This window comes from Haliotis asinina, chromosome 14 (genome assembly GCF_037392515.1).
Source record: "Haliotis asinina isolate JCU_RB_2024 chromosome 14, JCU_Hal_asi_v2, whole genome shotgun sequence".
In the NCBI taxonomy this organism is placed as follows: Eukaryota; Metazoa; Mollusca; class Gastropoda; order Lepetellida; family Haliotidae; genus Haliotis; species Haliotis asinina.
Genome location: NC_090293.1, coordinates 20,940,801 through 20,955,986, shown reverse-complemented (window position 1 = coordinate 20,955,986; position 15,186 = coordinate 20,940,801). Strand labels below are relative to the sequence as shown.

Here is a 15,186-nt window from a genome sequence, read left to right as displayed (position 1 = left end):
GTCTTTGCTTGTTTGTCATATAACTTTTCAGAAACTGCAATCAAGCATGAAGTGAGTGGGTACATGTTGAAATTCTCACACGGTACTAGGTAACATTAGACACCATATGAGATTGCACTTGTGCAGTCAGATTTCAGTGCAAGTGTAAATTTGGATGAAAGTTATGGTACTTTCAAAGCTCTTAGCAATTTGGATTTTAGGGTGTATTTATTCAAGGATTTGGTAATTTATCAGGTACTGTGACTTAGAATAATGCCTTCAACGTTAAGCCATTCGGACAGAATACAAGGCTCTGCTTAAAATTGTTTTGGAACAGACGACCCCCAGCTCGGCCATATTAGTCAAGTTACAAAACAAACTGCTTGGTTAGTCCTCATTAGCAAGACAAAAAGAATTAAAGCAGATGCCAACAATGTTGAGAATAGGATTATCAACCAGTTGAAAACAGGATTGTGGACCAGTTACCAACAGCCATTAGCACAGGATTGTGGACCAGTTGCCAACAGCCATGAGAACACCCTTTTGGGTGGCATCAACAATGGTCTCCTTGGAGGTAGAAGAGTGCGAGATTGAGACATGTCCCATGGAGGGATGCTTACCATTAAACTACGTCTACACCTCTGACATGTCACTGTATCCCAATAATTCCATGTAGCTGGAATACTGGTGAGTTCATGTTAATCAAACACACAAAATAATAAATCTCTATCTTGCTCTCATTCACTCTACTACTACTGCTGCTACTACTACTTGGCAGCTATGTTATGTCTCTTCATAAGAACAACAAACACCACAGTGATTTATTTGCTTATAAACTGCTTTATATTCTGCCTAACAAGTAATTGTAAGACAGATCCATAACAGTGCTATGATAGTGTAACACAGGTGGCATGTCAAGGCTCTCACAGAGCAGCGTCAGGTCACAGTTTACACTTCCTGACTGGACCATGTAACAACGGGGCAAGATGCTCATGCCGTGCTGAACATCAAACGTAAGATAAAACAAATCTTGTCACAATGTTCCTTGAAACCTTCACTTTCTGTATGTCAACACCCAGACAGAAACATACAAATTGATGGGGGAAAAAAATGAATATCAGATAAAAATAAATCTTGTGTGAACAAATGAATTACAGAAAAAATATATTGAAGGCCAGACGAATTTTATTTCTTGTTTTACTGATTTTTGTAATCAGATAACCATAAGACAGGAGATAACAAATAAAAATAAAACCACCAATCAATTCTAAAATAATCTAAAAAAAAAAAAGATTTTCTTGTCAGTTTACAATTTTGGCCAATGAAAACATTAGGATTTTATTTTTAGTGTGGGAAAATTCCCTTCTATTTGTTTTCCTAATTCTCTTTAAAAAAATACAGCAGGTGGATCTGCAAAACAAGAAAAAAATTGGGTCTGGTCTAATCATGTTAAGCACTTGCACATCAAGGCATTTTTGACGTAGATAATTTTCTGGTATCAAAGGCTTAAGACTTCAAGACCCTAAAAAGCATGTCTACTGATGAATTCATCAAGAGAGCACAATGAATGAACATTTACAGTCTTTGACTATTCCAATAATGCCCATTGTTCGTCTTATTACAACCTTCCTCTTTGCCATCAGGTTCATATTCTTCGTTTGTCTAAAGCAATTTTATTAAAAACGGCAATATATAAAGAAATCTCTTTTTTGTGGGACATCAAAGATTTCAAACTCCAGCAAGGCTATACACTCCAAGCTGCTCTCATCCTATAATCTCACCAAATACTTGGATTCAACACTGGTGATACACAAAATAACCAAACGTAAACTTTCAAAGATGTGATGGAAGATGCTGATGATGAGGCTTCAGTTGTGGACAGGAACTACTCAAACAGAAATGCGTGCAGGAAATATTAGGATCATTCAAGGTAATGCTAAGTTGAATGCTTATCAAAAGCGGAGACTGACTTCTTGCAACTTACATAAGCACTGACCAAGTGTGACAAAGACATTGGTAGCATTGTTTACTTAAACAAGAAAAACATTAGCAGAGGATGAGGTAAAGAAGATAAAAGCACATTGTCAACAGTTCTCTTAAACACATCTTGCAGAGCGGAACCATGCCCAAAAGTCAAGACTGGCAGACATACATAAACAGTATATTTCAATCATTTCTTGGATAACTACAGTAGGGTATTAATACAGGACAAATTTTATGGATAGCAACTTCTTAAGTTTATTTTCACGACTGCTATGCTATGATTGTGACGTCATAAGCATTGTGGGGTCATGGGCAGAGTTAACAGTTAGCCTTGCTGTTCAGTTCAGCTCAACCTGATGAGGGGGCTAGGATAAGCCCCGAAACGTCGTGAAAATAAACTCAAGAAGTTGCTATCCATAAAATTTGTCCTGTATTGCTACACCAACTTCTAAATGCCTTTGAAGAATCACATACAGTACGGTATGAATGTTATCAAATTGAGCAAACCTGGAGAGTTAGAAGCATTGTGTCGAGAGATCAGTCAATTAGATTCAGCATTATTTAAACTGATGTCAGGCTTAAAATACAGGACTTGCTAAAAATACAAGGAATACATTACTGTGTATTGTGGAACATGACCAAGATCTTATGAGGTTCTAATAAATTTTGATACATGATAACAAGGAAATATAAATAGATATTTCTTTAATACAAGAAACAAACAATGAACTCAGCTGTACATCCTGTTTTCTTGGATTAATACTTAGGGCACAGGTTGACATAATAGTGATATAGATAGTGGGCTTTCAGACAACATTCTGGTTTCTTAGTAACAGTTTTATATACCAGTATACAATACCAGAAGCTTGTCAAGAGAATAGCTCCTGTTCACTTCAGATTAAGCAAGGGGAACTTTCAACAACTGAAAGTGACAAATAAAACAAGAAATATACTATATAAAGTCAACAAAATCCAATTAAGAAATATAGCTTGCATACTCAAAGTGCACTACCTTGATTTCTTGAGCTAAATCACTACATATCAGCATAACAGCAATAGTATAATGAAAAAAAATATACCATTTCTAAATAAAAATTCACACGTTCTTAACCGATTGTTGAAAAGTCAAGAAATCATGTTCTTTTGTGCAGTTCATAACACAAAGTTCTTCACTGGAAACATACAATATATCAAATTTCTTTGTTATTCTATATCAAAGCATTGTTTCTTCAAATGAAAGGCTGTATCTGCCTAAAACAATTTTTCAAACAGCTTTCTAACTGGTCTTCATCATAAATCACTTCATATAAACACACTCAGGACAGCTTTGTTTCATTGCTTTAAGACAAGAACTGACAAACAATGCGATAACAAAATAATCAAAACAAACTAACTCTGTCCCAATTTGTCGTAAGGACTGCCTGACAACATATTGCAGCATATCATCCCACTTCTCAATGCCATAAACAGCTAAAACACTTTTAGATGTGTAAATGTTGGCTGTACATGAACCAGTGCCCTTAAGCTTTGGACTTGTAACTTAACATTAAATATGTTGATTAAACAGAACAGCACAAAACCTAAATAAAAGACATCTTGCTGGAAAGCATTACGTTTGAGAAAGCATTACACTCCTCTGGCCATGAGTTTCAAATCCAAAAGTCATTTCAAGGAATGCAACTAAAACTATAATTAGGCAAAAATGTTAAGAAGCATACAGCTACAAGACCAAACACAATATCAGTCCTCCTATGCTGGAGGTAGGTAAATTAGTGGAGTTCATTCTCCTGTACCATAATTATTAATAAACAACTACTGTAGCAAAGACAATATCTGATGTTATCTTGAGCCAGTATTTGTATTAAACATCACACTTTGATCAATTGACATACTAAGTATTCCAAAACATTTGTTATCACAATTAAGATGGAAAATTCACATCTCTGTGAAGCCATCATATACAAAGAAAGTTACAGGAAAATAGCACACTGAAATGACATTAGCACAATAAATGGTATTTTCAGGTAATGACTGACACTACTTTCCTGGAGAATATTATGTCCAAGTATTCACCCAAAACATCACTGCCATAACCTCTTTAAATATTCATTCCTTAACAATTGCTTAACACTGAACTTCTATACAATTGTTAAGTTATAAGGACGGATAAAAGAAACTTAACAATTTATTTGCAAAAAAGCTTCTTATTTAATTGGACTTGGATCTGCTTGGGCAATACATACTATTCTGTACAAAACCTCTCAGGGATCCTGGTTGTAAAGGTTGCTAGGCAGTAGTCAATCACATAACTAGAAGATTGGCTTCATGTTTCCTTGTGTTCCTAAATGTTTTGTTTGTTTTCTCCTTGTTTTCCATTGGCTTTATTTTCCCAAGTACATCACAATTATTAACATAACACTATCATTCTATTTCATAAGATTCTCAGATATATGCTAACTTTTCTTCATAGTGATCTTCCCTCTAGTAAAGCCAATCCAGTCCCTCAGCTGTCAGGGTGTGTTTATGGTATGCATATATCTACAGCTGATCGTTGCACATTCGTCAAGCTGGAGACGTGCAATCAGTTCCCCACATTGGTACAATGTTTGAAACTCATTCCTAGTCTTCCCTTGCATGATATTGGCAACGGCAGCATTGGAGCATCTTCACTCATGTTTCCTTCCACTTGTGAAACAGACCAACAACCAGTATGCATACATTAGCCTTATGACAAAGCAATTTATTAATGTTGGGTATTTATATTACTCAAAAGAAGTTAGGCATCACCGGCTTCCTTTAATACTACATTCTCCTTCATATTGTACTTTGAACTTGTCTGCCACTTTGGGTATGACTAGGGTGTGCACTTTCTGTCCATGTTTTCGATAGACTTACTAAATCATGACTTGGTGACTCTTGGATTTGTTTTTTTGAAGGGCATTAAAAGCAATGGACATGAGCATAAGATATTTGGGACATCAAGTTCAACTTGTTTATTTGTTAAACAGGACATTATTACTTCTTCCTGTGATTGAAAGAGTAAGAAGGAACTTTGACACGCTGTGAGCATATATATTAAAGAAGAAACAAATTCCTCATCATAGAGAATGCTTGCAGATCGATTTGCAAAACAATGACAGCATACATGCATAAACATTCAAATTCAATTTCCATTCAAATAATTTTCAAAATAACTTGGCTATGTTAATCAGTATGGAATCAGTTTCTGAAGTTAATAAAATGTCTGACACTGACTTTTAAGTTTATTGATGTATAAACATACTTCATTTGATCTTTCTCAACAAGAACAGAGACTCTTTATTAGGCAATTTCAACATAAATTAAGTTAGTAGACAAACTGAGATCGACATGGTTTTAACTGTCATGATTAAATAACATATTTGAGATGCTACTAGGGTGAAGTAAGGTAGAAGTATTTTTAGAGAAACAAAACTCTGGGACAATATAAGAAAAGTGTAACTGGGACTCAAGTTCGATGCAAGTTAGACACTTAAAAGTAAACCTTTCATATTTTGTTGAGACACAAGAAATATCTCAGAACCTTAATAAAAAGACTTGCATCAACTCTTATATCTGCATTCAAATAACACTGCTGTGTACATGAATTCAACTTTACTAATATTCCATCACCCTTTTAATTGCAGATGGACTGACAAAACTACCAACTTTTACATATCATTGTGATAAATCCCTAACAACTTATTCAGTTGGAAACAAACAGAAAGACTTCGTATGGCATCCAGTTGATTGCACTGCCCGAACTCTAGCAGGTCATCTAACTTGCTACTAAGGTACTGATTTCACCTCGACTGAGGCTCAGTATATACACAACTGCCAATGACTATGTACAATGAACAAACACACTGGTACTCTAGAAATAGCAAAATGATGAATTCAGTCAGCTTTAATGTTTCATGGATATTTACATTTTGCAGCTAGCAAATGCAGTGAGCTAGCCAGATTCCTGTGTATTGTTTACATATACAACAATATTCACAAACATAAAACAAGAGAAAACAGTCTAAATTTTCCATAATGTCTAACAGTGTAATATTTCCTCCGTCATTCAATAACCAGACTATAGAATTTACTGTGACAAACTGAACAAGAGTAAATAGTTTTCTGAACTTCAAACTCCTGAAATTGGCAGTCTGTAGTTACCTCCAATTAGTATTAACTTAGACATCTGTATAAACTACTGGCCCATTGTACACGCGAATATCAAGCTGCCCATACTTAAACACAGGCTTATGTTCAGTGCAGTGCAAACTCTGCTTTGCTGAATGGCACCAATGTGGTTAGTGCAAATTTTGCATCAGTCATCTTTGAACAGCAGATTAACTGCAGCAAGTAAGTGGATAAGGCAATCTGATATATGTAAGAAAATGTCTTTTGAGAGATTCCATTTCAAACGGTAATTTGCAGATGAATTAATTGATAAGATTAAGTAACCACAGGAATAGGTAGGCATAAGCAGGCATGGCCTCGTTCCGTAATGATACCACTTAACTATACAGTATGATAATCTTAAATTGCGTTTTTACATCAAAAACAAACATTTCCTACATTTGAAATTGATGCCACATGGCAGAGAAATTAAATATATATATATATATAGATACAGATATATATATATACATCATTCATATCACTGCTAGTCATGAATTAGCAATGTCATGTCACACGATTAATTCAACTACCTGAAATGGGCACTGCAATAAATGTGGGAAAAAGGGGCTATTGAGGGTATGGATACACATTCCTGTCTCCAGTTTGGACAGACATGTTATCATATAAATACAGTTTAAGTAAACATATCGTCAGTACTTTTCGTTACACTCCACCACTGAGTCTAACAAAACCTTATGGGAGGTTGCGTCAAGTAACCTTTGAGATTGACCAATCAAAACACAGCTTACCAAATCGCGAAAGTACACATTCGCACATCCCTTTTGAACTTTTTATCTCGAAAAGGTTCGTACTCGAATGATTCCAAATGCTATGTAGCATACGATCACTTCCGGGTGATGCACGCGGTGTACGTACAGCCATGACAAGGCTGAGTAAACAGTTGCTGAAAATAGTGTTTTTGACAATATTCAAGGATGTTATCTTGTGGAAATATTGGCTAATGGTAACCATGCCAACAGAAACCCCAAAGTGTATATACTGCAGGTCAAATAACTGTGTTATATGCTGATCTGTGTTTGTGAAGAGATCTGAGTCGGTGACCTGAATATTTTGAAAGTCCCTCTGATCCCTAAATAGTAGCCGTTGTCTGATTGGTTAAATCTATTTAACAGTCTCGCATTTGATTGGACTGTCATTGGTTGCTCAAAGGTTACCTGACGCGACCTTCTTCTACTAGGTTTTGTTAGACTCTGTGGTGGAGTGAAACGAAATACACTGAGACTAAGTTTACTTAAGACTGCATGTAAATAGTATGTATATTTCAAGTTTGTATTGTACATAATACAATATATAACAGTGTACCATGTTTATCATGTCAACAACATGTCAATATCAAGTATATTACATGACAGAAATGTACATTAATATAAAGCAGAAGAGTGTTTGTTCTTAAAACCATGTACATAGGATGTCGATGTCATGTATTTTACATGCGAATATTGTACATTAATACAATGTAGAAGATGATCAACTCATTGGCCATACACATGTCTGCAATAACTGCTCATAACTCATGGTCATTTTCATAGCATATCAATATCTTATTTATAATCCCTGCACAATGTCCAGATATGATAGATCCCTCTATCACATACCATGATATAACACACCGATATCATGTATACAAAATGTTGATCACATCAAATTCATGAAACTACATGCATATTCCACTCCAACATCATATATATCCCGTGTCATTATGATACATCTGCCATGTCAATATCATGTATATTCCATTTCAATACCACACCTCTAATCTGACCTGACATACACATTAACCTGCATCACACTTAACAAATAAATGTATATATTCTTTGTATTCACAGATTATAAAGCCCCTGCCAGGCTGGTTCTGTCTTTGTTTTGGTTAGCTGAGGTATTCCATTTCTTTCCTGGTTGGGACTATTGGGGTCTGTTTTACTCCATGCTTGTCAAACAAAGAGCGTAAGGCAGCTTATTTGGTGTAAACTCCGGTCAGTAGAATTGAGGGCTGCTGAAACAAAACGAAAAACAAATATTTTGAATGAGTTCTGTTAACGCTGTCATATCATGGTGTCAGTTACAAGGGAGACCAGGCATTAGTCAATTACCAGTACTGGCAATTCAAAATGAAGGTAGCATGTGGTTCTGTTAGACCGTCTCAAAGTCCCTGAACCACATTATTTCCCCACTGTTTAGCAATTTGTCTAGAATTTGTACTTTACCAAGAAAGTGTAATCCCAAAGATGACAAATGTTACACATGTTCATGACTGTCATGGCCTATCTGATCAACGATATAAAAATGACAGAATTGGGTGTTCTTTATTATAAGTTTAACGTTATTTTTCAGGGCATTATCATTTGCAGGAGCCCATTATTATAGCTGAAATGAATAGAATTTTTAATAAAATAAGAATAAAAACAATGGCATCGATTTTGAAGCATTTACTGTTAAGAACAAATGATGGAGGTCACTGACACACTTTTTACAAATATAGACATGTCATAGAACAACACAGATGATGTCATCATTGAGAGTGATGACACAGACCTTGACCATTGCCCATACTACCAGCTGCCATTGTATTCTGTGCTCAGCAACGTTAGACTTCAAGTGGATATTTTCATTACTGTATGTTGTAATTTATGGTACAATTGTTATGGTTGGCACTGGGAAGAAAGTACATACTGGCGCAGGTACATGTGACGAATGTGAGCCAGATATATCGTCAAAAGTGAACCCAAGTTCAAAAGAACCCTTGGTGATTGTACTTCCACAGCTCAGCTTGTTATTATGTCATCTAACAACGGGCTTGATAATGGCTTGTCTGCAAGCATTTTGCAGGCATTATCAAGTTACAGTGTCATTTCTGAAAATGTGTGAGCGTTTTAATGATATTTCTATCCATTTTAAATATAAAGCTTGTTAGAAGCAATATTTATGATCACTGAATATGCCCTTCCTCAATAGGCCGACCTGGTTTACAGCTGACAGATCTGAACTGTCGTGTATTGGTGCAAAATGGTTTAAACAACTGGATGGCAAACAGATTCCAGATCTGACCACTCCAGCTAACTGCCAGCTTCTGTTTCCCAATAACCCACCTTGCATGACCTTCAGCAATATTCACCTGAATCATCCATCCGAGATTACCGGGTTTTCTGGCTGATGGTTGTTGCAGACGTCAGCTCTCGCTGACTCCTTCGACAGACCTGTTGAAACGGCAGCCTCCTTAATCTGAAGAGGAAATAGAAAATCTTCAGTATCTGCCATCTTGGTAGCGAGTCACTAAGTTTGGATTTACACAAATATTTATGATATAGAACAACGTACACTGTACATGTAACCATTTGTGAAAACAACTCTGGTTCATTTTAATTCTGTAGCAGTAATGTCTGAACTAGGTAACTGGAACCTCAAACACACTAACTATCAGTACCAGCTCCCCACAACTTGGGTGGAAAGATGTGGCAAACACGATCAGGTGGGTCAGGCTCAATGACTCGCTTGACACATGTAATCCTATCCCAAATTACTTAGACTGATGCTCATGCTGTTAATCATTGGGTTGTCTGGTCCCAACTTGAAACTTCATACAGCAAACAGTGTAGTTTTTGGGAACCCCTATATTACAGCAATAGACAGAATCATATCCTGCTGAGGGAGTGAGAAACTTCATACAGCAAACAGTGTAGTCTTTGGGAACCCCTACATTACCAGCAATAAACAGAATCATATACGGCTGAGGGAGTGAGAATCTTGGTACCTACCTGTCTGATGTACTCTTGGCAGTCCTTCTTGGCCTGCATCACCAGGTCAGCCTGACCTTTCAACACTCGGATGTTCCATGCAAAGTTCTCTGTTGCCTGTGTAGGAAGTTTGAAAATATTTTCTCATGTTTGGTGCATTTACAAAAAGTGAGTAAGTTAAGATTTAACATCACATAAGCAATATTTCAGCCATATTGTGACAAGAACACATGCAATATTGAAATCAAATATGTGTATACTATAAAAACCTGTGGTCAAAGGACAGTGAAACAACTACAATATCACAGTTACAACTAAAACTAGTATAGAAAGTTAAAACTAATAACACTATTTGGACAGTACAATGTAAAAACTGGGTACAGATCACCAACAGCTGAAGGTACATCACTATACTAGGGATCATGGGGACTGACAGTACTTTTACTACCTGCAATGGACCTAGCTGGATATATATCGACTCTTCAGCTGCTGGTGACTATGGTCAAATTTAGCTCAAATTAAAATCACAAAAATATGTTTATAACAGCTGATAAATTTAAATATCTGTTGAATGTTTTGGGACTTGCTTACCCTCTCAGGAGGGCTACAATTTTAAAATACTTCAACATCATTTGAGTGTACAGCCACAAACAAACTCAGTCACTAATCTAAACTATCAACAATAAAATATTTACCTATGTACAAATCATTTCACGAATCTAATGCTTTTAAAATGCAACAATTAAATGAGAACTGTTACTAGTAAAAAGATCCTTCATAGTTCATGATTTGAAATAGGTTTCCCTTGTGATGAAATATTCAACAGTCAAACAGGACATGATTCACTGAGATTCTTGCATCACAAGGGATACAGAACTGAGGATTTTGCCTTTCAATGAATATTCGTGAGTATATCTTGTATGACCAATGCGACATATAGCAAGATGACCTCATCATATCTTGACTAACAGCCCAAGCAGGTGTAACTGATATAGTGTTTTATTTCATGTAACTTATTAATACCTACTTGGGTCTCCCAGTTCTGCATCTGATCATGAATGTAGGTTCTCATGCAAACTTTGTAACCAGAGTATGGAATAAGAAGTGCCGTCATAGATTTGTTGGGTGCTGGCTTGGCTGTAAAATCAGCCATTGTGTTCCCGAAAATGCCAACATGACTGGGTAACCAACAAAAAACGATGTCGCACTGGCCAGTAGCAAGATGACAGGTTCATTTACAAAAGAGCAATACAGCAAGTATCAGGGATTTATTGAAAGTAGCCCCGAGGTTGATGTTTGTTTGCAATAAGTGACTGCCAAAATTTGAAACTGAATTAAAACATTTTTGCAATTCTTAAAGGGGCACTGATGAGGACCAATTTCCATGGACTGGACGAAACTTTTGTTATTGTTTTTCTCCTGTGAGTACCCGGATGATATCCCAGAATTCGTGACCTCTGCTGCGCAGTCCGTATGCGCAACTGATAGTTTAATTATAGACAGATCAAGTAAGGCGAAGTCATTTTTACTTCATTACAAATGCATTATGAAAACAAATGAAACATTTTGAAGGTTAATCATCTGCCAGTGGTAGAAATGGTAAAAAAATATTAGGACGGAAAGAAAACGAAGTCAATGTACGTCTCTATATTTTGCCTCATAACCCTAATTAGTTTATTGTCATATTTGTATGATTTTGAAAATTAATAAAAGAACACATGGTCTGCTTATACTTATAATAAATTTCTAACACTACAGCAACATTTATACGTTGTATAGATTGCCAATGTGGATCCTATTTCACACACATACGCGATCAAGTGTGTGTTTTCTGTCATATAGATTCTGCTGAATGCTACAACAAATAAATTAAAACAAAATGCGAATAATGAATGTAAACCAGACTAATTTTTCAGCAACAATGTCAGGCTACTACCTTGTTCAGGAATGTATCCATCAATATCCACATAAAAGAAACCTGCTAGAAGATAAAAGTAATTAATCAATCAGGGTGTTATCGGTTAATCCTTTGATCGATGTTTGTTTTTGTAACTCAGCTAATAAACCCTCTTGCATCACTTACATGCACATATTACATAACATACAATACATTTGCCATTATAGACCTTAATTTATAATGTTTAGTATTTACTCCAGACAGGCGAAATGCCAAATGGGAACCTTTGTTGAGTAACCGAAGTGGTGTTACGACTTATTATACCTGTTATAAATTCATTAACTGACCATCCAGAGAATGATGACAAATAACATGTGTAGGTTTACACCATCAACTGCGAGTTACAGCAAGGAAGAGATTGCGAGTTTCAGCAAGGAAGATGCAATCTCTATGTCACATGCAGCCTGAAAACACTTATGGGCCGAACCGGTTTGAGGATACCAACGGAACTTCGTTACGTAAGGAATACGTACAGGCATTTGCTGTGTACTTGGGTAAATAGGTGTAATAAGTTTGTTTTTTTTACGTAAGAAAACTTTCAGATTTCTCCACCAAAGGCAAAGTCATCATCTTTTGTTTACGAAGTCAAATAAATCAACGGTGTGTTTTCATTATCATAAATAATTAACCAGGGTAATTATCCATACATACCAAAATTTACGTACGATATTTGCTATCACAGCTGAACCAACACTGAAAACTACCTGAATATAAAGCGTTGTAATCTTTCAGACTGGAACATATGACTTGCCACGTGTTTGTAGACATCATATTTTCACGCAACATGATTAAATATCGAGGTTAAAAACACAGAAATAGGAACAAGTTGGATCAGACACTATACCATCCAAGCATCCGAAAAAAACTACACTGCTGGGATATCTTGTTACGATCAGACAAGGAATACCATGGATATTTTAAAATAATGGCATATGATGGGCATCCGACCTCCTGACTGTTTAGGTGAAGAAATTCTGCTAATATGGACAGGAGCCCCAGTCCCTTTGTCCGTCACAGTCGAGGGAGCGGGAGCTGACAAATTTGCAGTTTGGTTTCATAATTAGACCGCTGGCGAGAATCATCGCTCCACATCAGTGCCCCTTTAAGCTTAGGAAAATGAGGATACTAAATAAATTTTAATCTTGAGGAATGTTTAAATAGTACATAAAATAGAGCTACTAGTCATATCGGGTACTGGTGCATGTTTTGTGCTGCAACCATCTCTCCAAGATTTAGAAATCTGCAAGTTCTATCAGCTTATTGTGAAACAAACATTGGAAGTTACATCTCAGATGTTCACCACCTTCGTAAATAAAACGACAAACAGTTTGTGCGTGTTGACACACCAGGAATCGAAACCATTAAAAAACGGATTCTGGCATGCCAAGGGGCTGCAACTCTGTTCAGCAAATTTCACAACATATATGCTATCAACAAAAAACAAACAAGCAGCAACTGACTCACCTTGGTCAACTTCTTGCTCTTCAGTCCAGCTTGTACACATACATTCTCTAGGTCCTCATGCCATTCCATCCCAGCTCTCTGACAATGCAGCAACTACAACAACAACACCAGGTTCATCTCAGCAGCAGACTTGCTAAGTCATGTTCTAGGACAATTCTATGTAAGTCTCACAGAGTTACCATGTACATTTTTTGATGAGTGAGTAGAGTTTTACACCTCAGATAGAATATTTCTACTGTGTGATCTTGGCTGATATGTTCTGAATTTGGGCCCAGCAAACCAGAGTTAGATACTCTGACCAAACATCAACTCCCTTGGGACACACTGATCAGTATTCTAAGGACAGGATGATATGCAATCAGTTTGAGCCACCCAACCAACACTAGTCAGCTCCTAATACATGTAATCTGACTGGTTGATCAGTTTGTTCTTCAACACAGCATTAAGCAAAATTCCAGCTACATGGCACCATCTGATTCATATTCTACATTGTAGTGATTGATATTATTATGACCAATGCAAGTACGGGGCTATGACATTACAACAAGTCACCATTCTTGTGATTGATTTCACATTCTAGTGATTGATGTTATGACCAACAATGCAAGTACGGGGCTATGACATTACAATAAGTCACCATTCTTGTGATTGATTTCACATTCTAGTGATTGATGTTATGACCAACAAACCACAGCACGGGACTATGACATTACAATAAGTCACCATTCTAGTGATTGATATTATGTCCAATAATGCAAGCATGGGGCTATGGGATTGAAACAAGTCACCATTCTAGTGATTGATTCCAAATTTTAGTGATTGATATTATGACCAACAATGCAAGCACAGGGCTATGGGATTAAAACAAGTCACCAAGTGCATTCCCCTCTAACAGCATTGGTGGCTCAGGACACTTTCTACCACAAGTACCCATGGGGTCAAGCAAATTACCAGTGAAACTCAAAACATCCATGCTATAAGTTTGGATTGTTCAGTAAAAAACATGGCTCACCTTCTCATACACACTATCTGCACATTCTATAAGGTTTCTGCACTCGGTGATCAGCTGAAAACCAATATAAACATCTATCAAATTGTTCAGTCATATATCATGATTTCAGATAATTAGACTTTTCTTACTTTTAGCAGAAGTTCCAGTTTCATAAGTGAGCTATACTCATATGTTGGTCTTTCACTGGTGAGCTATGGTTTAATTCCAGCTACTACTCACATCATCAAATGACAGGAGAGCTTTTTTCAGTATATCCGGCAAGTTCCCTTGTGCTTCTAAAGATGGGTACTGCAAAACCGATAATCAATACATACAAACAAATACTGATGTCATCAACAAATTTAAGTCTCAGTTTGAGCAAGCAACATAGGATGCATATAATATGACAGGTATAATTGACTGACAGCAGCTGAAGGACAATTAGAGACAAAATGATTAAAGGGGCACTGATGCGGAGCGAATAATGTTTCTCGCCAACGGTCTAATTACGAAACCAAACCGCAATTTGGTCAGCGCCCGCTCCTTCGACCGTGACGGACAAAGGAACTGGGCTCCTGTCCATATTAGCAGAATTTTTACACCTAAACAGTCAGGAGGCCGGATGCCCATTATATGCCATTTGTTTCAAAATATCCATGGTATTCCTTGTCCGATCGTAACCAAATATCCCAGCAGTGTAGTACTTTTAGGATGCTTGGATGGTATAGTTACTGATCCAATTTGATCCTATTTCTGCGTTTTTAACCTCAATATTTAATCATGTTACATCAAAATATGATGTCTACGGGAACGTAGCAAGCCATTTGTTTCAGTACGGAAGATTGCAAAGCTTTATATTTAGGTAGTTT

The 15,186-nt window shown here is 36.6% G+C and overlaps 1 protein-coding gene across 1 annotated transcript in view; it reads right to left on the bottom strand.

Moving 5' to 3' along the window:
* Nucleotides 1-8,031: 8,031 nt before the first annotated feature.
* LOC137260630 (inactive phospholipase C-like protein 2) overlaps nucleotides 8,032-15,186 on the bottom strand; it is a 70,927-nt gene continuing 63,772 nt past the window's right edge. The window contains exons 18-23 of the mRNA XM_067798228.1: nucleotides 14,558-14,626; nucleotides 14,339-14,392; nucleotides 13,327-13,419; nucleotides 9,927-10,022; nucleotides 9,287-9,393; nucleotides 8,032-8,167 (exon numbers count right to left, since the gene is read on the bottom strand). Coding sequence (XP_067654329.1) covers nucleotides 9,292-9,393; nucleotides 9,927-10,022; nucleotides 13,327-13,419; nucleotides 14,339-14,392; nucleotides 14,558-14,626 — 414 coding nt within the window. The 3' untranslated portion in view covers nucleotides 8,032-8,167; nucleotides 9,287-9,291. The remainder of the gene's footprint in view (nucleotides 8,168-9,286; nucleotides 9,394-9,926; nucleotides 10,023-13,326; nucleotides 13,420-14,338; nucleotides 14,393-14,557; nucleotides 14,627-15,186) is intronic.